General features: G+C 39.1%; 2 protein-coding genes across 2 annotated transcripts; both read left to right on the forward strand.

The window, feature by feature from the left end:
• Positions 1–12991: 12991 nt before the first annotated feature.
• LOC145048645 (Ras-induced vulval development antagonist protein) lies at positions 12992–15459 on the forward strand. The gene is made up of 2 exons (XM_078997194.1): positions 12992–14672; positions 15074–15459. Exon 1 carries the CDS (start codon positions 13029–13031, stop codon positions 14661–14663), a length of 1635 nt encoding a protein of 544 aa, XP_078853320.1. The 5' UTR covers positions 12992–13028; the 3' UTR covers positions 14664–14672; positions 15074–15459.
• Positions 15460–20427: 4968 nt separating this feature from the next.
• LOC145048646 (uncharacterized) lies at positions 20428–22447 on the forward strand. The gene has a single exon (XM_078997195.1). It carries the CDS (start codon positions 21299–21301, stop codon positions 22223–22225), a length of 927 nt encoding a protein of 308 aa, XP_078853321.1. The 5' UTR covers positions 20428–21298; the 3' UTR covers positions 22226–22447.
• Positions 22448–26880: the final 4433 nt, after the last annotated feature.

Here is a 26880-nt window from a genome sequence, read left to right on the forward strand (position 1 = left end):
ATTAATATATTAGAACTTATAATATATTAATAATCTCCAAGCGTTATTTCTCTCATTTAGTTTATCCAATTGCATGGTGCCATGCAACCCAAATGGACCATGCCGGGTCGGGTCAAGTACATACCAGAAATAGTTATGGACTTAGACACCTTATCCAACAAATAGTTCCTCATGGAATTCGTTTCCGTTTAGGTCAATAACGATGTTCCTAATACGATTACTTACAAGTACGAATTTACAACTGGCAACTTCTACAATCAGGGCATTATCTAGTTTTTCTACAGGTAATGCTAATTTCGCACTAAATTTATGCGACACAAAGGAGTAGTTGGCTCCGGAATCAAACAGTATATTTGCAGGCAAACCATTTACAAGAAAGGTACCTGAAGCGACGTCTGTTGCCTCCTTTGCAGCCTCGAGCGTCATCTGGAAGGCTCTCGCCTTCGGCTTTGGTGGTATGTTGGGTCTTCCTGCCTCCTTCTTCTTCGGGCAGTCCTTCAAAATGTGTCCTTCTTCATTACACCCATAACAGGCCTTCTAGTTAAGGGTGCATTCATTGGCATAGTGCCCAGGCTTTCCGCATTTGTAACAAGTGACCCCTCCATCACACTTCCCAAAGTGCTTCTTCTTGCACTTGTCACACCACTTCGCTTCTGATCCTCCTCCTCTTGAACCAGGTTTCGAGAATCTACTCTTCTTGTTGGACTTCGAGGATCCATCGAACTTCCGTTTCTCACCGACCTCAGCCCTTTCCAGACCTCTTTCCTTTTGTTGGGTCTCCACATTCTTAGCTGCTCGAACAGCTGATTTCAGAGTGGTTGCCATCTTGACTGTTGGGCCAAAGTCAGCCGGCAGTTCGTTTGCGAATTTCTCAATTTTAGAAAGTTCGGTTGGCACTAGGTACGGAAACAACTTCATCTTTTCCATAAATGCAGCAGCATAGTCATCGATGCTCATTCTCCCCTTCTTCAAATTTTGGAACTCATTGTTCAGATCAATCAGGTCTATCTCTGAACAGTATTGCGCCTTCAGTTGTTCCAAGAACTCATCCCATGACATTTTCAGGGCTTCTCCTCGTGGCATCGTATCTGCCAATAGCTTCCACCAACTCAAGACTCCAGTTTTCAATTGTCTTACAACGAAGACAGTCTTCTGCTTTTCGTTGCAGTCGCAGCTCTCAAACACCATCTCCATCTCGGAGATCCAGTCCATAATCTCAACAGGCTTTGGGCTTCCTGAGAGACTTGGTGGTTTTGCACCCAAGAAATTTTTGTACATCCGCCCATCCTTGTTGTTTCTCCCTTCTGGGCCATCCCTTTGTTCACCTTGAGTCCCTATTTGACTCACTTGATGACTATAGTTCCCTTCCTCAGATGGCTCGGGAACTGGCTCCGTTGGTTCAACATGTATGGTAGGTTCGTCCCTATTCTCGCGGAGCATCCGTCTCATTTCTTCCCTTTGTTCAGCTAGCATAGCCTGAATCATGGCTTGAACTCCAACCATGGTAACTGGCTCAGGTGCAACTTCTTCAACAATAGGTATTTGCTGAACTACTAGGGGTTGGTTCCTACCTCCATTTGCGTTCACGTTTCCGCTACGGGTCCTTGCCATCTTGATCTATACACCGAATAAGGTGAATTTAGATCTTTATTTAGGAGAGATGTTTTAAATCATCCTTATCACTCTGAAACGTTTACATGCTAGTTCTAATATCGTAGTCGTACGTTTAGAATCCTAAACACATAAGGTTTCCAGATCCGGTCGGCAACAGACCATAGATCCGAACAAAATAACAGCATATCATACATAAAGCATTTAGCACATAAAAGCATTCTAGGCATAATTCCTAAAATAAGCTAGTGCTCACACCTCACAATCATCGCTTAGCATTCTAAGTTTAAGTCTAGAAATCCTACAAATTCCTAGTTCGCTTAAACTAATGCTCTGATACCAACTGTGACATCCCCAAAATCACAGCCAGAAAAGACCGGTTTTGTTTATACTTTATTTCAAAATCAGAGTTATCTTTTAATAAAAGGGTTGCGGAATTTGTCCCAAAACAATAATATGATAAAGATTTATCAAAATCATTTCCATAGAAATGTATTTCATTAAAAGACTCGGGATGTCATGTTCGTACAGATCAAAAGTATAAACAGTACAATATAAGCCTTACTACATTATTTCATATCTACAGGCCTATATCCGTAATCCCTCGTCCAAAACATCACACCTATGCTCATGCGCCACTACCTGTAATGCATAAAACTGAGTGGGTCAGGCTTGGGAGCCTGGTGAGAACATAGGGTTTTCAACCCACAATAAATAAGTTTATTAATTTCATCAATCAACAATAACCCGATTACCCGTTCCCGTTATCCTCACTTTACGTCCCTAAACACCTATCATAAGGGACCTAGCCTAAGGATCATCATCGGGACGAACACTACTGCTAAGGGGATTCCTCAGCAATAAATGTCCTAATAGGCAACCATGTGGGGGATGGAGTACACCGATGAACACATCGTTCACAACACCTACAGGTTGCGAGCCTAATAGTGTTCCACTGGACTGTCTAGAAGAGTCTGTTGTCGTCATCTATACTCCGCTAGATGACTGGATCAACAACAACAACATCGAGGCCTCTCATCATTTTATCACACATCACCTATTACATCTACCCATGTTTTACCCCAACATTTTCGTAGATATAAAATACATATACAGTTTAAATCATTAAAAACATGTATAACAACGTTCATCTAACATAGATAGCAAGTATTCAGATAATATGCACACATAGCACGTAATTTATATAAAATACTTCATATCTATGTGTAAGCTGAAAGTAACTATGCACTCACTGGAAAAGGTGGTGATTCCGAACTCATATAGCGCTTCGCTTCTCAAAAAGAATTTTTTTTCGATGAAACCTAGTATTATTACCACTAGAGTTTAGTTTATTATTCGTCGAGACTAATTAATAGTCTAGCTATTATTATTATTATTATATAAGCGTCAAAAAAATACTTATATAACCCATAATAATAGCCCAAGTATTTATTATAAGTTCCTAATAACGTTACTATAATTAAATAAAAGTTATATTAAAAATAGCGTAGGCGTAGCTCACTTACAGCGGGTTTTATAGAAAACCGGGCTTTGCTTGGAGCAGCGTTCCCGAGCCGAAAATCTCTTCTTCTCAGAGCCTTCGAGCACTCCGGGGCTTCCGCCTCGTGCTAGGGAGGTTCCCTAGGCTTTTCGAGGGATTTCGGGGCTAGAGAGAGGTTCTAGAGAGAGAGAGAGAGTAAAGAGAAGAAAGAATGGGAAATGTGTGAAGAAAATGAGGGTGGGAGAGGTGGTATTTATAGGGTGAAATGTGGCTGAACTTGGTGCCACATGTCACCATCTGGTGGCAAGCCTTGGGGAGAAAGCAATGGCCAAGATTGTGCCACATCACCCATTTTCGCACAGCATACTTCCGACTTTTAAAATCTGTAACTTTCACATACGACCTCCGTTTTTGACGTTCTTTATATCCACGCGTAGGTAATAATAAGATCTACAACTTTCATTTTGACACTGTCATCTAATTCTCGACCGATCTTAAATTTAACAGTACAAGGAGATTATACTGTTAAACGTCTGCGTAAAATTAATAACTTCTACATACGGACTCTGTTTTTGTCTGTCTTTTTACCGTTGATTTCCTATTAATGAGATCTTCAACTCTCATTTACGTTGCGTAAGCCAAAAACCGCTCGAACTAAAATTCGAGTTTCAGGCCGTGCACTGCTAAGCCGAATCTTAGAAAAATCATAACTTCTTCATACGAAGTCAGATTTGGGCGTTCTTTTTATCGATGTTCTTAGTTTAACATATTCTACGACTTTTGTTTAGATTGATAAAGCTAAAAAGTCTTCTATCGTAAATTCACTATTTACGTCTCCCGGTGTCGTGCCGGTTTTGCCGTAAAACTTCGGCGGGCCATAACTTCTTCGTTATAGCTCGGATTTCGGAATTCTTTATATGTACGGAAACCTTGAGACATATTCTACAACTTTATGTAGAGATATCGGGATTATCTCACACTTTAATTTTGACGCTCATTTTTATTCTTTATTAATTATACATTTATAATTAAATAATAAACACATAAACACACATAATTCACATAATACTCAAATATTTCATATTTATTACTTCAAAAAGAGTTACAATAGTTGGCCTAGACTATTACATTGACAAAAATGCTTAGCCCTGAAAACCCGGGCGTTACACGGACCAACCACACTGCAGACTCGATGTATATGGCTAGACTCGGAGGGTGGACCAGGTGGATTGTTGGCCGATGTGGTGGACCAGTCACACAGTAGACCCGATATGCATGGTTGTTCTGTGATTCGTTATGATATAGCATGTTACGTGTGTATGATATATGTGGTTGGTATTTTGGGGGTATCTCACTAAGCTTTCGGGCTTAAAGTTGTGGTTTAATGTTTTTCAGGTTCTTCAGGAGACCGTGGCAAGGCAAAGGCGTGATCGTACCACTCCTCGTGTTTATGTTTTATGTTATGGTTCTGGGAAGACTATGATAATAATTGTATTGAAAACATTTTTGTAATAACATTATGAAAATGGGTTGTTTTGAAAAGTTAAAATTTATTGAAAATTTGTGGTCGTTACAATTATCATAGTACAATATACTCGTAAGTCCTTAACCTTATAAGGTACTCCATAACCCACTAGTCAACCCCTGATCAAAGTTAAAACCCCCAGTCAAGGTCAATAGTTCTATCATATACTGGCATATACAAACATCATACATATCTATCTCACTGATCATCAATCATAGAATTCTCCTGTAACTAGAGTACCGACCTAACAAGTCACTAACATACCAATCCCTACGGATCATAAGAACATAACATATTGTCTACCCCGATTCCGATCTAACAGATCATAACCATTTGTAGTATACCATAACAATAACAACTAAATGGCCGAATTTGGTGTCGTAGACCCTATCGATATAGTGAGGATAACTCACCTTGCAGATGTCGACTCGGAAGGTAAACTCCAACTCACGGATCACTTGACACCGGCTCCACCACCTATTATCATAGTACAATATACTCGTAAGTCCTTAACCTTATAAGGTACTCCATAACCCACTAGTCAACCCCTGATCAAAGTCGAAACCCTCAATCAAGGTCAGCAGTCCATGTTGACCCCAACTCAATCCAACTCGTTGAGTCATCGGGGTAACTTGTCGAGTTCCTTCGATTCTCATTCAAACTTTAAGACCACCCGTCAAGTTCCCTCCTTGCAACTCGACGGACACACATGCATACATATTATAGGGAAAACTCATCCGACTCGCCAAGTTGTTCTTCAACTCGTAGAGTTTATGGCAATCTTTATCGGACTCGCCGAGTTGTTCATCCAACTCGTCAAGTTCACGACCATCTTCATGTGACTCGTTCAGTCGACCTTGTGACTCGCCGAGTTCATTCAGTCCACTTTCCATACAGACTTGTTTTGAGCCATGCAGTGGCTCCAAATCATAGATCCAAGCTTCTAGGGCATGCTTATCACGTAAAGTTGCAAACTTTACGTGCATGCATGGCTGTAAAGGCTCTAAATGCCTATTTTAAGTTCTTAATGGAACTTCATGCTCAAGAGGGACCTTAATCACAACCAAGACTGAAACTTTATGCTTCTAGAATCCAAGGAGGGTCCAGATCTGAAGTTATAACTTCAGATCTAGCCCATAGCTCATCATACCAACTTGAAAATCCATAAAAGCCCTAGAAACTCAACAAAAGGGAAAAAGGGAAGTAAGGATTGGCACTTTGATACCTCCAAAGGATGCTAGCTGAGGTAAATCCTGCTTCCCACGCATTCCTTGCTCCAATTCCTTTGCACTCTTAGCTTTCTTCCTCCAAGATTCTCCTTCCAAGCTTCAAACACCACACCAAGGCACACACACATATTAGGGTTTTAAGGGGATCTTAAAGACTGCAAAGAGGCCAAATGAGGCTAAGGCTCCTTTAAATAGAGGTGCAAACCCCGAGATTTAGGGTTTCATCTGCTAGATCCTACTCGTCGAGTCCCAATATGGACTCGTCGAGTAGGTCACTTAACACGCGATCTCATCCACTTGCTACTCGACGAGTAGGTCAACCAACTCGTTGAGTAGAGCTTAACCCAAAAAATCTTATTTAAGCAATACCTGAGAATTGGGGTGTTACATTTACATATATTATATGTGATAACACATATTTTCTCAAGGTTTTTATGAAGATCCAAGTGATAAACTTCATATTCTTAACATATTTTTAGATTTATGAAGTAAACAACACATAATCACCAAATAATTCATGAAAGCACACATAGTCATGCATATACACATAGATCTACACAAAGCAATTTGTATTCTCCCCAAAAACAAAGTAAAAATCGAATATAAGGGGGGTATGAACTCACTTGGAGGTTTGGATTCGGTTTTGATGAAGAATGAAGTGAATATCTCTACTTTAGCAAGCTCCTTAAAGGATTTTCGAACTCTATGAAGCAAAGATGTATAATCCATGAAATGTTATGGTCTAAGAAGATATTTTTGAAGAAATCAAGAAGCTAAACCATAGATCCAAGTGAAAACTTACCAAAGATGATGATCTTGGTGAAAAATCTCTTGAGAATACCCATTGTAACACCCAAGGCTTAAAAGCCATGAAAGGAAAGAAAAGCCCTAATTTAAGGGCCGACTCGGCGAGTCCGAGCGGGATCCGGGTCTAGTGTAAGCAACCGACTCGGCGAGTCGTCCAAGGTGACTCGGCGAGTCTGGTTTGTGCGTGGAAAACCCTAAATTCGGGACTTGGAGCCTATATAAATGTCTTAATCTTCTTCCTAGGGTTCCTTACTGCCTCTTTAGCCCTGGATATCAAACCCTAGCTGTCACATCTCCTAGTTGAGCCTTGGAGGGTGCATTAAATCTTGGAAAAGGAAGGATGAACTTGGAGGAACAAGAAGGAGCTATAGATCTGGGATTGTGAGTTCATTCTGTGCACTTGGAGGTAATAAATTAGTTCATGGACCCTTTTTGCACCTAGATCTATGTGTGGTTGTTGGGGCTCTTTAGCCATAATGTTATTATTTTGAGTTAGAAGCCGGATCTGGAGTTGCTACTCCAGATCCAAGTGTGTTATGGCCTGAAGAAGCATAAAGTATCATCCATTAAGTCGATTTTGAAGCCCCTTGGCCTTACACTCTAGTTTATGGCATATTTTGCCTAGATCTCCTTCTCTACACGTAAAGTTTGCAACTTTACGTGTGGAATAGGCTTGGGAAGGGTGGATCTATAGTTTGGAGTCCATGCATGACTCAAAAATCCTCTGCATGTAAGGAGAACTGAAGGGACTCGGCGAGTCCTTTGAGTGGACTCGGCGAGTAGCATGAAGTTGTGGAGAAACTCGATGAGTGGGATGAACGACTCGTCGAGTCGTATGAATATTGCCTTGGACTCGGCGAGTCAGGTCGCGAAACCCCAAACCCTTCGAGTTGTGACTCGAATCAGTGAGTCGGGTGGAGACTCAGTGAGTTGGACAGGTCTGGACTCAGAAGTCGGTAGATTCGGTGAGTCATGGACTGACTCGACGAGTTGAGTCACGAATGGAAGGAATCTGAATATTATGAACTCGGCGAGTCAGTAGGGTGACTCGGCGAGTAGGGTTGACCTGGAAGGTTGACTTTGACCAGGACTTTGACTTTGGACCAGGGTGGACTTGGTTGTCTTTCGGGGGTCAGTTAGACTCAGTGTTGCTTTGATATTGGTAGTTCGGGGAGCAGGAGTTCCGTGAGTGGTCGGGCAGCAGCTAGTGAGATCATCTGCAAGTTCAGCCAGTGCAGGTGAGTTTTCCCTTTGTGTGAATGGGTCTAAGGCGACAATGCCGGCCCATGTAGTTATGAGTAGAAGACCCGGGGGTTAGCCCTAGGCACAATATGCTAGTATTATTCTCAGGGCGAGGTCCTGTAATAGTGGGCGGGTGCCCAAGGAATTGTTTATATGATAGTTTATACTTGTTGTCTGTGTGATACATGTATGTGCCTGGTAGGCAGGTGAGTGTGGGCGAGGTACCGTATCTCACCGGTAGCAGAGTGTGGATGGGGTTCCATGACTCATCAGTAGCAGGATATGGGCGAGGCCTAGGATAGGCGAGGCCTTAGGACAGAACCATTTTTATGTGTTAGTTATGAAATGTTTATGTGTTATTATTTGTTGGCGAGCGAGGCCCTGTGACAGGCGGGGCCTAAGTAAAACAGATATGTATCCGAGCGGGGCTCGAAGCCAGGCGGGGCCTAGAGCGGCGGGGCCCGAGGTAGGGGGCGTGGCCCAGTATGTGCAGTATGTGGTTATGCATGGTATGTGGTAGGGTGGGGAACTCACTAAGCTTCGTGCTTACGGTTTTCAGTTTTGGTTTCAGGTACTTCCGGTAGCGGTGGGAAGAGCTCGGGGTGATCGCATGGCACACACCATAGATTAGACAGCCTGGGAATGTTTACTCTGATAATGAACATGTGTTTTGAAAACTTATACTCACGTTATGTTTTGGAATGATGACTTTACTCTAAGTAATGATTTATTAAAAGAAATTTTTGGTCTTAAATTTTGGGTCGTTACAAGTTGGTATCAGAGCCTTGGTTTGAGGGATTCGGGCATACTCTCGGGTGTGCCTGAACTCAAACTGAGGGGTCGGATAAAAAGTTTTCAAAAGCGAAAAGATAGTTTTGTAAAGAGAGTTTTGAGAAAGAAAATGGTTTTATAAAAATAAAAAGAATTCAGAAAGAAAAGAACTTTGAAAAGAGAAGAGAGGTGTGGTGCATGCAATCAACCGAGCTCAAGTAAGTACCCCAAAATACCCATATAAGTTTATGTTTTGATTATCAGTTAATAGAACAACATGCTAGATTAGGACTAAGGATCTAGGGAGGATGCGTTATGTGCCTGTTATATGTGCTTTTGATCTGCATGATAGTGCTGAATAGTCAGTAGTAGAATAGCCTGATTAGGTTATGCCTGAGTTTATGAGTTGTGTTGTATGCTAGTTCAGATTCTTGCTATGTGGATATGACTGCTTGAGTATGTTATGGTTAGACTTTCCCCTTGTCTGAATGCTGCTTGCTTTGTGCATTGTGGGATTCTAAGTGATGGGAGTTAGCCATTAGGTGGATACGTCACGTCACATCTGATTAGGGTTGAATAATCTCAGAGTGTTGGATTTGGTCCTATTGCGCAACTCTTGTTTGAGTCCAACCGTTGTAGGAACGAGTCCTTTACTTGAAGGATTATCTGAGCCTCGTCACATGTGATGGTATCCAGGTGATGGCTAATTGGCATTGCGAGGAGGCCTTCAGCAGCTGAGGACTGGTTTAAGTTGAGTCAAAGGTTTCCCTAGGGTAAGCCTAGGATGAGGTAGTGCTGGGAGCAATAAAAGTAGAAAAGGTTCCTGAGGAAAGTGTGGATAGATGTGGAAGGTAGTATGGGCCCGTACTACTGAAAGCAAAGGATCCGTACTTGATTCGGGAAGGGATGAGACAAGACCGGGAACCTGGTAGTGAGTATGTTTGGTCTCGCAGCAGTGAGGAGTATTCTGATAATGGTTATGTTGTATGTTTCAGTATGGTGACATTGCAAGAAGGACCAGCGGGCGGACCAGGCACCGGAGAGGGATTAGGCTCGGGATTAGGGGCCGAGCAGCTCGAGGAGCGGATGAGAGAGTTGATATCAGCGGAGGTTACGCGCAGTATTCTAGCTCAGACTCCTGTGATCTTTGGCACGGTCAAGGAGGGTATATTAGAGATTTTGAATGAGAGGCTGGGAGCCTTCCGTACTGAGATGATGGCTTTGTTGGGAGCGCGTACCTTGACATTTCGGGAGTTCAGGGCTTGCGGGGCACCGGATTATCATGGGGCTAGGGTCCCCATCACTAGCAGCAGATGGTTGGCTGATGTTGCCAACGCATTCCGTACGAGCCGGTGTCCTGAGGAGGACAAGGTTAGACTCGCTTCCTGTCTTCTGAAGGACAGAGCGAGGGATTGGTGGGAGGAGATTGGTCACGCTTTGGGTGATGATGCCGCATTGGTCGCGATGACTTGGAGTGATTTCTCAGCGAGGTTTAGAGCGGAGTTTTCGCCGATTATTGAGGTGCAGCAGTTGGCCCAGGAGTTTCAGGATTTGACGCAGACTACGGAGACTGTGGCGGAGATCACCGCCAAGTTCAGGGAGAGAGCCCTTCTTGTTCCGTAGTATGTCGCGGACGAGGAGATGAAGAAGGCGCGATATCACGAGATGCTGAGGGATGATATCAGGGAATTCGTGAGCAGGTCCGGATGTAAGACTCTGGAGGATATGATCTCTCGGGCCAGGGAGAGGGAAATTGATTTGGAGCTGATCCGGAAGAGGAAGCCGGATGAGGTTCAGGTAGCCGCGAGTTCGGGCAAAAGGCCCAAGGGATCAGAGTCGAGGTCGAGGGATTATCAGGACCGCAGTCGATGCGGAAGGTGTGGCAGGACGCACGGGGGCGCGTGCAGGAGTGGGAGTGGTGGTGAGTCTGGCTGTTTCAGGTGCGGTCGGACTGGTCATTTTAGCAGAGATTGTACTGCTACCATTACTCATGGATCAGACTTGATATGTTTTCACTGCAATCAGCGGGGCCACAAGAAGGCCCAGTGCCCCAGTTTGCTTTCAGCAGGATGGGTGATGGCACCTGCCCCTGCAACTTTGAGGATCACAGACAGCCGTCAGGGCCGTGCGGAGGCGCCTGCGGTTGGAGGTAGGGCTTTTCAGATGGCTACTTTGGAGATGCGAGCAGCGCCGGACGTTGCAGGTATGCGACTTCCGTTTTCAGTTCTTTTATTTTGTGCATGATTATATTGTTATGGTTCTGCATCATTATCTGTGCGAGTATTTTATTTTTGAGCGGGTTGACTTTGATCGAGTTATATGCCATTTGCATACCTTGGATATTTGGTTAGTAATTTAAGGGATGCGTTGTATCGAAGAAGGTTACTTTGAGCGCAATATCTGTAGCATGCCTTGGAGAGACTCGGTATGTCTTGCTAGTTCGGAGTCGTATAAGTTTTAGAATGGACAGGTTAGATCCTTAGCTATGGTAAGCTTGGGATTCCTCAGCGGAATTATTATGGTAGCAAGGATTGGGATTTCTCTTCACTAAGCATCGAGGCGTAAGCAGGATCGAAGCGGGGGAGAATCCTCTGAGTGTATAGGGTAAGGGCATGCAAATCCAGATCGGGTATATGATTTCTGAGAAGGAAAGGGGGTAGTTCAGCGTTTAGAAGTTCGGGGTTGGGAGTTTGAGAACTTCCCATCAGTGCGTGCGTGTAAAGGGTAATGGTGGGTATGTGGTCCGGATTCAGGTTAAAGGGCCGCATGTAGAACTCGTGTAAGTCGGAATGGGGATCTTGAGGTCAAATTGCAGGAGATGGTTTCGTGCTAGCAGTCAGTGGTGGAAGTATTGTCAGGCTATGGGTAAGCTGTAGCATTCCTTAGTCGCTTCGTTAGCGGAGTTGGGGCGAGGCCCTTATTTCCTAGTGATCAGATGGGGATCAGGATGGGTAGTGGTTGAGAATGATAGGGAGTTGCCTGTATAGCCCTAGCGAGGTAAGACCTTAGGAGAGGCCGCTCCAGGATATAGTTGGGTGAGACCCGTGGGCGAGGCCCGTATGAGATTAGCAGTGTAGATGAGACCTAGGAGTAGGGTTGCTCAGTAGTATGGTCGAGTGAGACCCCGTGGGCGAGGCCCGTGAGTTTTTAGCAGCACAGGTGGGACCTAGTAGGGACCTTAGTGTCAAGTTAGGGGATCGGGGATCCCAGGTTTGTAGTGTCTGAGTGGCAGAATTGTTTGAGCAGTTGAAGGTAGTCGAGGTTTCTTTGGAAGACGCTGAGAGCGACTAGTGATGGTGTTGGGACTAGCTACCGGTGGGAGCCGGTAATCCAGATATTGATAGGTTGGTAGGGACCAGAGTGGTCTCAGTTCATCGGGAAGGCGGAAGAGGAATGACAGAAGTATCCAGTCTGTAGTAGTGCGGGAAAGCGGGTTATGGTGGAATTCAGTTAGTTGAGTCAAGGAGTGCTCGACACCAAGTTATGACAAGAGATGAGTGTCAGTGGTTACTGGCGGTGATGACCCGTATTGGATTTAACGGGAATAATGGATCAGTGAAGATAGGATCTTCACAGTGACAGAGGAAATAGTTGTTTGTGGAGCATCGCCTAGGGAAGGAAAGGGAATCGCGTGAGGAAAAATGGAAGGAATCTGAATATTATTAACTACAATATTAAAGCTGTCAAAACAATAAAAAATTGGCCTAATATTGTTAAAAAATCTGCAATATTAAAGTTGTCATAAAAAACTACCAAAATAGTAAATAAAAAGCAGTAAATGAAAACATATAAAAAAAAGTTAATTAATATATATACAATCCTACGGTTTGGTTTGGTTTTTATACGGTTTTTTTTAAATTTTAAAAACCGTAAGCCAAACTGTTCAATACGGTTTGAAAAGTTCGAACCGCAAACCAAACCTTAAAGAAAAATACAAATCGTAAAACTAAACCGATGACCGGTTTGGCTGGTTTCACGGTTTCAAACCAAACTGCGAACACCCCTAAATTGATGTGTGGAGAAGGAGGATGAGGGTGGTGCTGGTTGAGGGGTAATGGTGGAATGGATTTCAATTAGATTCAGTTAGCAATATTTTTTGGTATGTGCGAGTGAGATATTATTGATCCGGATAGATGTAAAGTTGAGCCATATCATAACATGGAGTTGACATAGTCAAACATTTTTGTCATATCAAAAGCAAGCATGACCTGAGTTGGTAAAGGACTAAACTGGATATTTAAATAGTGTAGGGGTTCCAAAGAAATTTTGCCAACCGAGGTTATTATAGGGCTCAAACCAACGGATTTCGCCCTTTTCGTTTCTTTCAAACCACTGCTTTCAAATGGGATACACCGCTTCCGTCATTGAAGTCCCCTTAGAGCGACGTCGCGGCCATAAAGAAACCCGCAACTACTCGCCGGATTCTCGTGCGCCAAGTGACCGTCGGAATCGCAGTTCTCGTCGCAGCCCAGACTATTCAAGGTACGATGATGAGTTCAATCGTCCGGGTAACCGTCGTTCCCCCGATTATTCAAAATCGAGGAATCGTAATCGCAGTGTTAGCCGTAGCCGGAGTCGCAGCCCGGACTATAGCAGGTACGATAATCAAAATAGTTATCGCCGCAATCATCGTTCCCCTGATTATCCTAGATCTAAAAGAAGCCCTAGCCCTAGAATCAAAACCATGAATACGAACAGGAAACCTTATTACGGTGACCAAAAGAAACAGTATCTTGATCGTAATAACCTGAACGGGAACGGGAACGGACCAGAGTCTGAATCCGACGAAGAGTTAAAAGGAGCCAGTTATGAAGATTACCGGAGGCTAAAACGTCAAAAGTTAAGGAAAATGTTGAGGAATTGTATATGGAACATCACACCTAGTCCTCCAAGGCGCGATGATGATCCCGATGAGCTTGAACCCGAGGAAATTGCAGAGAAGGATGCTGAAGAAGATAATGAAAAGTACAAGGATACAAAGTCTGAGTTAGATTCAAAGGAGAGGAGCCATTCATCCGAGTCTGAATCAGAATCAGAGGACTCGGAATCTGATTCAGATGATTCCAGATCGAGGAGGAGGAAGAAGAGCAAGCGTTCAAGTTCTAGGCGTAAGCGGAGAAGCAGGAAATCAGTATCCGTGAGTGACAGCGAATCAGATGAATCCACTGATGATTCTGAGGAGGAAGATAGGAGGAGGAAGAAAAAGAAGCAGAAGAGGAAATCCACCAAACGAAAGAGCAGCAGCAGGAGAGATAGTAAGAGAAAGAGAAGAAGTACATCAAGAAAAAGTAAAGATAGTGATTCTGAAGAAAGCAGCGAAAGTAATGGAGAAGAGGGATCATCAAAGGCTAAAAGAAGCAAGAAAAGGAGCTTAAAGGGCAGTGACAATTCAGCATCTGATAAGAATTCAGACTCTGAAGATGATGATAGAAGCAAACCACAGGTGGATGAACCAGTGAAAACAGAAGAAGCTGAACGGGAGTTGATATTGCTGAAAGAGATGATTGAATCAAGAAAGAAAGCTGGTTTAGATGATGATGATGATGAAGAAGCAGAAGTAGGTCCAATGCCATTGCCAAGAGCAGAAGGGCATATCAGCTATGGAGGTGCACTGAGGCCTGGTGAAGGTGATGCAATTGCACAGTATGTTCAACAAGGGAAACGTATCCCTCGAAGAGGAGAAGTTGGTCTTTCAGCTGAAGAGATTAGTAAGTTTGAGGATCTTGGTTATGTGATGAGTGGTAGTAGGCATCAAAGGATGAATGCAATTCGTATTAGGAAAGAAAACCAAGTTTATAGTGCTGAAGACAAAAGAGCTCTTGCCATGTTTAACTATGAAGAAAAGGCAAAACGTGAACAGAAAGTTATGGCTGATTTGCAGCGTTTGGTGCAACGTCATATTGGAGAAGAAACTGGTCCTTCTCATGATCCTTTTGGTGGAACTGGAAGAGTTGCAGAGGATCCTGCTGATGCTTGAGATCACAGAGTATGTTGTCTTTTACTTAATTTCTTCATATTTGTGTTATGTTTCTTTGTCATTGCTTTTACTTTACATACTTTTGTGGAATTGGATTTTGATGAATTAGAACCTTATTTATATTTGCCAAGTTTTAACCTTTTTGGACTTTGGATGTAATACCCAAATTTCATAAACAAGCAATCATAATTCATAAAGTAATAAATATCTATTTCCATCAAGATATTTGATACACAGACCCTCATGGATGTAGACTTGACAACATGTGGGCTGTTTAAATCTTTGTTTTTTGGATTCCTTTGCTTGTTAATGACATGTAATTAATGTGTTGGGTATTGATCATGATTGATAGTTATAACCTACCTGCCCCCATTTAAGACTCTTTGATATTTCCATCCGTTTCTTTGTAGCTCAAGTTTTCAAATCCAAAGGGAGAACTAAGGAGAGTCATTACAGTCTCTTTGTAAAGTTGCCATTTATAACTCAAGAAATTCACATCTGGCAATCGGATGGATTGCCCCACTAGATGAATGATGAATCTACTTTTTTGATGATTCAAGATGGGTTAAAAGTCATCTTCGATGTAGTGTTATATTGCACTTTTAAGTATCTAGTAAAAAGGTGATTGTTATTATATTTGATTTTACTTATCAAGTAAAATTGTGATTCGTGTTATATTTTATGGATAGTACTTGTGGCATACATTGTGTTGTAGAAAAAAAAAAGACAATTTAGGGACTGTTTTGTAATTTACTATTCACACAATAAACTTGTAAAACTAAAAACCATTTCTAAAGTAGTTTGTGTAAAACATGTACAAGTAACACTTTTTTTTTTTTTTTTTTTTTTTAATATCTTCAGGAACTCAACTGGATTTACGGTACACTAGCTAGTAAATGTGTAAATTGCATGACAAAGATATCCTTATATTTTCATTGAAACTCAAAGACTCTGTTTGACGCCTATAATCTACTTTATTTTATTTTTTATATTATTGCAATATAAGATTGTGCGAGACCTTTAAAGTAGTTTATAAATTAGTTTTTTAATAAGCAGTTTGAGATATAATTTATTGATAAGCCACAAAACTAGTTTTTTTTAGTGAGAATGCCAACCCAGCCTAAGAGCAATTCCAACCGTCCTTCATTTAACATTATTTTTGTCTTTTAGAGGCTAAAAATCCTTCAACCAACCTTCAAATTAAGTGTAATATGGTTTAAATCCGTTGTTTTAGCTTTCCAATATTTCACAACATATGTATTTGTCATACAATATCTAGTTAAACTAGTCCTAAACACAATATATGCAAAGTGCAAACCCTATCCATTTATAGCAGATCATACTAATACTATCCAAACATCAAACATGATAATTCTTGGCAACGACAAGACAATCTACTTTTGAAAGAAAAAAAAGAGAGACAGGGTGGAATCTCAATCTCATTCTCGATTTTGCTTTTTGACTTGCATCTGCACGATGATGTCTATTGACTATTGAGTAGTCCATAGAGGGAGGCAACAAAGTGGCTTTTCTCTCTCTCTAGCAGTAAAAAGTGCTTAATGTCCACTGTTTTATTTCATGCTATTGTAGCTTTCAAGTATTCATTCTTAATTACCTTTTTTTTTTTTTTTTTTTTTTTCTTTCTTCTTGAAATTAGGCCTGTTTTGTTATTTTTTTTCTTCCAAAATATCTAACCACTGAGATAACATGCTAACAAAATTATAAAATATCAAAGGGGACCTAGCGTTATTAGGAGTTGTTGGATATGTCTCCATCAGCTAAAGGTTGAAGGTTTAAAGATTTAAAAGTTAAGTCAGTGAGTGCATGAAAGTTGTGTAGATTTAAGAGTAAAATTAGTGAGTACATGTGTTAATTTTTTTTTTTTTTTTTTTTTTTTTTTTTTTTTTTTTAATAATATAATTAATGTGTGATATGTGGGAAATACACACATGACACATGCACTGCACATCTTGCATTACGTTAATTCAAAATGTGAAACTAAAACAAAGATGTTTAAGTTTGAAAGGTAAGAAAACCAGGTTGCTTTTTGGTTTTAGATTGGATCGGACTCAAAAGAAAGTTCAAAACTTGGTTTCTGGAAAAAGAAAACATAAAATTAACATTTGTTATTTTATACTATTCTAAGAATATTATAGAAAATTTAGGAAGTCACTGTACCTAAAAATTTAATAGTAGGTTATACCAATTTAGTTTTAACTTATAGAAAGAAAAAACATTGTGGGTGATAAAGCATGACAAGGATTTTAAAGATTTCAGAAAAAGAATAAACAATGCTTGCTTATATATATATATATATATATATATATATATATATATATATATATATATATATATATAATATGGTCCAAAGCTTCAACATTACCGTCACATATCAGACATAAAAGCGAATCAACATCTATATCTTTCGTAATTAGATTGGCATTTGTAATTGTAGGCAAGCGATCAAGAATACTATGATACCCAAAACATTTAATCTTATATGCACAAACTTATTCCAATGAGCTGTAATTCATCCTTTTAACTACAGTACAAGTATAGTCAAATGACGACCTAAAGAAACCACGAAAATTTCGTAACCATCAAGCACCCAAACCCATATATCATTTGCATCCCAGGAAAACTGAGAATACATAATTGGATCTCTTCTAAGCCTCCTCCACTTCTCCTCGACACCATTTCCACCTTAACTCCCATGATAGAGCCTATCTTTCACCAAACAATCATTATCAACTTTAAGAGCATAAAGTCGTGGAAATCTATCACGAAAAGTAAATTCATCAATCCAATGATCGTTTTGTAGGATTTTCATTTCCCACATTCTTATTAAAAACATGTCTAAATAAATATTTTCTACTTGGATATGTTAATGGTTCCAATAATCTAGCTCTAGACTCTTTAAATTTGATTTGATTCCCACTTATTTAGATCCACCCATCAAACCATGAATAGTCATAATAATAGAAGTCCATTACCCATTAGGTTTGGTTGAAAATCTTCTTTATCAACCGCGAATAAACTTCCAATCTCCAAACCACCTTCATCTTTAGAGGCTGGAATGTTTTTCCATTTAACCCAAGATATATTTCGATCTCCGGGATCACAATCCCAAAAAATGTTAGCACACATAAATTCCAAAAGGTCAAGAATGGTGATCGATGCTTCAAAAAGAGACAAAAATATCCATCCAAGTTTCTAAGAAGTGTCTTAATAAGAATGATACAATCTCCTATAGACAAAGCTCTTGATTTTAATTAGAAAGAATTTTAAATAACTTATCTATAATACATTTCCATCCTTACAAAATGTCATGTTACTCTCTATGCGAAAACCATCAGGTACATGATTATTAATAATAACCATGCTTGCTTTTCAACCCCGAAGTAAAATAAAAAAACATCTTATGATTCAGAAGACATTCCTTGCATTTTATGTAGAAGACTATCCAAGTAAGATGATAACATCTGTAAATATACATAGTATATCTATTTTTATTTTATATATAATATAAAATATATTAGCTAACAAAAGAATAATATAGATTTTATATCTCTATATATCTAGGGGTAATGGAATACTATAACATTTAAGGGTAGAAATATACAGACTTGAAAGGACATCCATAATGTATTGAAATTTTATAGAGTTTAATGAATTGTCACATCAACATTTTATTTTTCATTTGACTATATTATTTTATTGCAACAATGCATGAAACTCTACAAATTTTAATGGAACATATTAAAGACATCATATACATACACATATTTTTCATTTATGAGTAGACATAATATTTATAAATCTATCACACCTTCAAAATGAAGCAATATAAACCATGCCTCTTGTTTTTTATGTTGAAAAGAAAATTAGTTTTACTCATATTTCTATCCATAAATCTTGTACAGACTCAAAATAAAAAAGCTATTTATATGTATATGAAGTCCTTCTTCGTACCTTTATTTTGATATAATCTCAAGAGAAATTGTATAAAACACATTAAGTTTATATAAAAATTTGATTTTATATTATTTTTATTTATTTTCTCAATTAAGTCGTTAAGTTTATAAATTTGTTATAAATTTAACCAATCGATCGGTTTCCTTCAGAAGTTTCATGTTTCTCACTTGTTGACTAGTCAAAACTTGATGTGGCTTACATATATGTTACTAATTACCAAATATTTAGGTTAAATTAAACATTTACGTAGATTTGTACCCACTTTCTCTTATTTCTTCGTTTTTTTTCCTCTTAGAGCATCACGATTTTATGCAATAACTTACCAAGGTCGCTCAAGTGGTTCATCACCCTAAAGTGGTGTAAGCAAGCCAATGAAATTTTGTAATAACACAATTGAAAAAAATAAAACCCAATTTCAAAATCTCCCAATCAAATTTTGTATAAACTTTATGTATTTTATATAATTTGTCATAATTCTAACTCCTCACAAGTTTATATGCAATATTTTATAGATCTATCAAGCCCTTAATTAATGACCTCAACTCCTCAACTAGGACTGACAATTCTCGATACGACCCACAACAAGACACGAAATAAATGAGTTTGGGTTGAATTTTTCAACCCGCCAAACCGTCAACCCGATAATTAAACGGGTAATATACGAGTTTCTTAAAAAATAAATGGGTTGACCCGCCAACCCGTTTATATTTTTAATAAAAAAATTATTTTATGTTTAAATGTTATTATGTATCTAGTATTAATATTTAATAAGTATTATATAATATATACCATTTATTCATAGACTATTTGACGGTTTTGAAATTTTAACTCGTGATGGATGATCTAAGGTCGTAAGTCGTAACCTGTAAGACTAAGTCTGTAACCATTTTGCCCATTTGCCCTAAATAATAATCTCAAAATCAAATTGCGTATGAGTATATCTCCCTCTTCTAGACATCCAGTCTCCTGGTCTCCCACAATCCCACTTTCACCTGTGTTACTTTGTGATCAAAATCAGATATCAAAATGGTGTTAGAGAATTAACTTTGTTTTTTTGGGAGAAAAAAATGAGAATTGTGGCTATTACTTTAACACTTGAATTATCTATGTTTGTATTAATGTTTAGTTTGAATATGTTTCTATGAATATTTTTAATTTTCGTTTGGATGTTTAAAACTTAAGTGTCTAAAATTCGGATATGTTTGAATCAACCATCAAGAATTTATTCATGTTTCATTGTCAATTTTATTTATGGAATCGAACCCACGAACCCAAATCTGACCCACGAACCCGCCAACCTGTGAACCCGTGTAAATAAATGAGTTTGCGGGTCATATATGAGTTTATGCTCCAAACCCGTCAACCCGCGACCCGCGACCTGTATATTTAAATGGGTCGTGTTTGGGTTGACATGTTTTGACCTGCCAACAAGCAACCCGCGACACGCCAACCCGAACATAACTCGATTGTCAGGCTTATCCTCAACTTTATTTGCAACATTTTATAGATCTATCAGAGGATCATAGTTTACAGATCTATCACACCATCGATTATAAATTACAAATATTAAAACTAACGATTAAAATATCCATTGATACATATAAAGTTGCGGGATCCAAATCCGCCAATTGGAAAATCTTTATCTTCAAGGGTCCAAAAACTAGTTCCCATAATACCCCGATTAAGAGATGTTCCTTTTTTCACATGCCTTTCATTATTGTTATTTACATTCTTAAGCAAAGATATTGTTGAGCAAACGCCATTTATTGAGACAATAAAGAAACACCAATCATAAAAAGGGGGCCCTAAACTAAAGCATGAAAAGCAAACTCATTCGAATTCTCCCTCACTACAACTCTGTGTATTTATGTGTGAGAGAGAAAGTTCATTGCAAAGCTGCTATCTTTTTCTTCATGAAGGCCTGAACCCCATTTCTTCAGACATGGAAGATTTCTATACAGAACATCAAGAATTATTCGTATTTTATCAGTCTGATCTTCATGCACCCTACACTCATTTCTCTCTTCATGAAATCTTGTCCATTCTGTAGGGCAATCTTCTAGGTTCAAAAAAATCAAGAAATCTTGAACCCTTTGCCAATCTAAGCTTCATGTACACAATGTCCTTTTAAATATTGACCCCTTTGTAAGTCGAATTTCAGGGTACCCTTCAGAAATTCACCTACAAATTCTTCTTTAAGCTTCATGTACACCAATGCCCCTTTCATTCGACAAATCTTGACCCTTTTCTAAGTCAAATTTCAGAAATTATCCTACAAGTCCTTCTTTAAGCTTCATCTACACAACAACCATTTCATTCAAGAATATTGACCAGATTGTAAGTCGAAATTTAAGGGTACCCTTCATAGATTGCTCAAAATCCTTTAAGCTTCATGTGCACGTTCAAGAAATCTTGATCTTTGGCGAGACAAATTGCAGGGCACCCTTCAGATATTCCCTACAAAGCTTCACAAAAACCAATCCAATACCATTTCATTCAAGAAATCCCGACCCTTTTATAAAGACATACTTCAGGGTACCCTTCAAAGATTATCCCAAAGCTCCTTTCCCATTCCATTCAAGTAACCTTGACTCTTGTAAGTCAAATTTAAGGGGACCCTTCAAAGATTATCACTACCCAGTTGCGGAATTGCGGGTTAGATGTTAAGAATGAGGGATTTCCCTTCTTGTTTCGGTGAAAATGGCGTTCAAATTGCCGATGCTTCTTCGTCTTCTTCTTCGTCAGGTGTTTCCACCGATAGAAATGCACAGAGTCTTGTTACTTGTGTTTACCAGTGTAAATTGCACAGTTGTTGCTTCATCGTGACGACAACTTGGACTAAAAACATAATGGGTCAAGCTCTTTCTGTTGAAATAGATGATTCCAGTACTCAATCTGTCTGTAAACTCGAAATCAAACCATGGTTGTTCTCCAAAAGAAAAGGGTTTAAAACCATGGAAATGGGTTCAAATTCAATCCACGCCTTTTGGGATCTTTCATCTGCTAAATTCGGTTCTTCCCCTGAACCGATCGAGGGTTTCTATTTTGCCATCACTGTCAACCAAGAACTGATCTTGTTGTTGGGTGATATGGAGAAAGAAGTGTACAAAAAGATGAATCATGTGATGACTTCTTCACCGAATTCTGTTTTCGTATCGAAAAAAGAACATATTTTTGGTAAAAAAGTGTATACAACGACAGCCCAGTTTTGTGGTAAGGGACAAGTACATGAGGTGTTGATCGAGTGTGATACAGTTAGCACTAATGATCCGTGTTTATTGATACGTATTGATGGTAAATTGGTGTTGCAAGTGAAACGGCTTCGATGGAAGTTTAGGGGAAACTGCACAATTTTGATCGATGGATTGCCGGTTGAGGTTTATTGGGATGTTTATGGCTGGTTTTTTGGTAATTTTATAGGGAATGCGGTGTTTCTGTTTCAAACCTGTCTTTCGGCTGAGAAATTGTGGGGTTCGGGTTCGGGTTCGGATCACTCAGGGGTAAGTTGGTCGAGTTCGTTGGCTAAAGATTCACGATCGCAAGGTCTTGGTTTCTCTTTGGTGTTGTATGCTTGGAAAAATGAATAGGTTTTTGTGTTGTGTAAACTTTCTTTATTAGTGGTTTTATTTCGTAATGGAGTCATCTCGTTTTACAGTATGATTTAATCTTTCTAGGTTTATCTCGTAATGGCGTCGAGGCTTGGAAATAACAATGTAGGGCTTTGTTATTGGTTCCCTTTCCCCTATCTATGGTTTTGTTTGGCATTTTTATGATATTAACAAACCGTTGCATAGTTGATTTACACAATATATTTTACTAAGTACTATTTTTTATCATCTAGGAGTACATTTACACAATATATTTTACTAAGTACTATTTTTTTTAGCTAGTCTACAAACATAAACATTTTACAATTCTTGCTAAAATAGAAAGAACCGTGGTAATGTAGCTTAACCACATCATTTGAAAAAAGATTTGCAAGAGAAATTTATTTGCGCTACATTTACCTTGTTATCAAGGGCCAATTTACATACAACTATTGTGGGTCCCTTGAACCATCTTTTTTTTTATTATTTATTTTTTATTTATTTTTTTATTTTTAAAACAAGTTATATATAATAGTTTTTAGTGACCTACCATATAAAAATTAAATGAACCATCTTAGTATTTTTGGTAAAGGAAAAAAATATAAATAAGATTTTAAAGCTCATATTCTATAAGTTAATAGTCCAATAATTTTATTTAGGGTATACTCTAAAATACATAGTCTAATACAAATTAAATTTAAAAAAATTATAAGTCAAGATCGGCGCGGTTCCATTCATAGAACACAGTTTAAGTTTTTCTTTCACTCAAGCACTTTGGGAATTTGGGATATCCTAGGTAGCCACACAACACAATTAGGTAAATATTCATCTTTTTCTAAACAATAAAATATGAAGGAATTATATTTCCAATTCCTTTTTCATCTAAAACCACAATATGAGTAATCACAATTTTTATTCACTCTTTGGCCGTTCAATTGCATATAATTTTTTTTTTTTTTAATATTGTTTCATACTCTTAATAGTCTTAATGTGATATACTCTTAATAGTCTTAATGTGATATGATTATTTGATTGTTGTTAATTTGTTTGATTATTTGATTGTTGTTTCTTTTAGAAATTAAAATCAAACGACCATCTGATATTCGATGGGATTCTATTTTTCACCTCTATTGAATATCAAGAACATATATTCTTCCATTTGTGAAGTACTTGAAGACCTTGGTAAATATAATAGTGATCGTGATCGTAAAGCTGAAGCAATTCACATCTTAAGGTTATTAAAGTCCTTTGATTTTGTGTTTTGTCTACACTTGATGGTTGATATCTTGGGAGTCACAGATCATTTGAATACAACATTACAAAGAAAAGATCAAGATATCATAAATATCGTGAATCAAGTAAGTAGCTCTAAAAAAGCAATTCAAGAAATTAGAGATTTAGAATGTGAACCTGTAACATCCATAAAATTCGAGCCAATTTAAAACTTTTTAATTCATATAAAACCATTCAATTATTACAATTTGTTTCCAAAATAGTTTAAACATCAGAGTTTTCCCAGAAACATAAACAAATCATGAGGAGCTGTACGATCACGCCTTCGCCTTGCCGCGATCCCCTGATGTACCTGAAACAATAAACTGAAACTGTAAGCCCGAGGCTTAGTGACTCCCCCAAAATACCAACCTCATATAACCATAATCATATCGTATCAACAAATACAGAACAACCATGCATCTCGAGTCTGCAGTGTGACCGGTCCGCCCGCACCAGGCCTTCAGTCCACCTGGTTTACTCCCTGAGTCTACAGTATAACTGGACCGCTCGCACCGGGCCTTCAGTCTGTCTAGTCCACTCTCTGAGCCTCGACACGTATGGACCGCCCTCTCGGGCCTTCAGCCTATCCGAACCGCTTGCTGGGCCTTCGGCCTGACTGTGTGCCCTTCCGAGTCTGCAGTCTATCTGGTTCACCCTGGGTATGTTGGCCTACAACACAAAGCAAGACCCGCCTCAATCCAACCTCATACAAACAACCATGTGCACATATAACAAAATAATCACATAACAGTCCATAGACAAACAAACCGATCTACCAAATCATATAACATAGCAACCTCCTAACCAGGATACTGACCTAACCGGTCACTAATAGACCTGGCAATGGGGCGGGTTTGGAGCGAATCGACCTTGATCCAAACCCTTTTAACAAATTTCAAAACCCGATCAAAACCCGCTCCATAACCCGCAGGGTTTTGAGTAATCAAACCCATACCCTTATCCACCGAATCAGCAGATATCCAAACCCGCCCCGTAACCCGTAGGTTTTTTGAGTAATCAAACATATTTTACTTAAATTGTAAAATCAAATTAGTTAAATAAAACAAATGTTGATTTAGAAAACACATTATATACTCAAAGACTTTCGATTGAAATTAAAATCATTATTATAGTTACTTCCAATTGGTTTTTTACCATCGACTGCATTGATAAAGAATAACAATTACAAACTTTCTTCCAGTTGATAAATGAATTTATTGATTTATAAATGAAATTGGTGATTACATGATGAAATATAAATGAATTGACATCATGATTCTTGGGAGAAGACTGGAAGTCTAAAAGTTGAGTCCCTGAGTCCTATGTATAAATAGTTTAGTCTTCAGCCTTTTCTCTTTGGACATTTGATTGTAATTTAAAGTAAAATTTAGGCAGTATAAAATATAAATGCATAATTCTAAAATTTATATGGGGCGGGTTATAAATGGAGCGGATCGGTGATGACCCATACTCGACCCTTTTAATAAAAGGGTTAGCGGGTACGGGTCGTTAACGGGTAAACGGATCAAAAACTATGCTCCAAAGCCGTATAATTATTAAGGGTTTGGATCGGATCAGGGTCAAAACCCGCTCCATTGCCAGCCCTAGTCACTAATAATATACCATCCTAACTACCAGGATGCAGATCTAACAGATCGATAAGCATATCAAACAAAACCAGTGTACAATTCGAGAAATGGTCGACCTTGGTGCCTTAGACCCTGTTGATATAGTGAGGATAACTCACCTCGAAATGCCGATCTGAACCGAAGAAGCAGATTCATGAACCACCGTCTCAACGGTAATCCCGAACTATCCAAAATAACGAATAACGAGTCAAGAAATAGGAATATAAATTTTGACCAAGAATCCCTTATAACAATAGCCCTATTTACCTCCCCTCTAATTTGGGTCAAGGCCCAATACCAAACCTATGATCTATAAGTTCATATAACAAGGCCCATCATTGGCCCAACTTTCCAAATTGGGACTAAATCCAAGATCTATTACCAAGACTTGGCCCAAAACACCATATCCATAATGTCCTGCCAAGGCCCAAGTCCAGCTAGCCCAAAAATAGTCCAAAACTCAAAGCCCGAAGTCAAAAAGCCCAACAGAGGACGTACGCTGGGCGTACTCCTCTGGTACACGGGGGGTACCTCGACTCATGTTGATTGGATAACGGAGCCGTTGACCCTGTACGCTGGGCGTACAACTTCTTACACGAGGCGTACGCGAACTGGATAAAAACCTTCATAAGTGCTTGATGGCTTAAGCACTTAAGCCCAGACTTTAGATCCATCAACCAAATCTGCCTAGGACTCACAAAGTCTCCAACTTTTCACTTTGGATGTCTAAAATGTTCTTAATCCAAGGTCTTAATCCATTAAGACCTTTCAACTACTTGCATGGGACCTCATAAGCCATTAGGACCTTATTTTTAACACTCAACACCCCTCCAAGAGTCTAGAAGGACATATTATTTCGTCCAAAAACACAACATACATCATCTTGGAAATTTTGGGATAAGAAATGATTCCAAAATTGCTAGAATGGCTAGATCTATGTTATACAAACATAAAGATTGAAGCTTTTTACCTTCTGGAGCTGCTAGGTTACAACACAACTTCAAATATACAACCCAAACTTCTTCTCCAACTCCTTGATGTAATGACATCCACCTACAAGAACTCAAAATACCCACCAACTCACAGTCTCTCACAAGGACTGGGGTTTTGGAACGTTTTCTGAAAGATGGAGGCGGAGAGTGATGAGAGGGAATGGTCTATAAGGATGTTTATATAGCCCCCAACTCCAATAATTAGGGTTTCCATCTTTTATGAGTACACCCAACATACACAAGATTACGCCCAGCGTACTAGGGCGCGCCCTGGTACGCGCAATGTACCCTTATGTACGCGCAACGTACTCCTCTTGGCCCCAAAATGACAATCTAGCCCTTAGGCTCTTCATGACTTTACTCTTCCATTCCCAGAGACTACAAATGACAAAACTTGGGATGTTACATAACACTTTTAAGGAATGTTACTTTATTTTGTGATAAACACAATGTTATAATCGTGGATATGGAAGATAAATATTATGACAGATTTAGTCGTTGAAGAGGTTCATAGGTTAGTAATGTTTGATATTACCAACTTGAATTATTTATTGTGTTTTCTCATTTGCATATTAAATATTCTTTTTATTTTCAGGTTAATACCTTGCACCACTATCATGTTGATGTATTTAAGGCGGTGGTTGATATGCAACTTCAAGAGCTTAACCATCGCTTTAATGAAGCCAACACGAAATTACTTCTTTGCATAGATTGTATGTGCCAGCATGAGTCTTTTAAAGCCTTTGATTTGGATAAACTA

Source organism: Lactuca saligna, chromosome 5 (assembly GCF_052625555.1).
Source record: "Lactuca saligna cultivar CGN05327 chromosome 5, ASM5262555v1, whole genome shotgun sequence".
In the NCBI taxonomy this organism is placed as follows: domain Eukaryota; kingdom Viridiplantae; phylum Streptophyta; class Magnoliopsida; order Asterales; family Asteraceae; genus Lactuca; species Lactuca saligna.

What these genes read in the sequence shown, in the direction of transcription:
- LOC145048645 (XM_078997194.1), top strand. Translation starts at nt 13,029, where the DNA reads ATGGGATACACCGCTTCCGTCATTGAAGTCCCCTTAGAGCGACGTCGC.
- LOC145048646 (XM_078997195.1), top strand. Translation starts at nt 21,299, where the DNA reads ATGTTAAGAATGAGGGATTTCCCTTCTTGTTTCGGTGAAAATGGCGTT.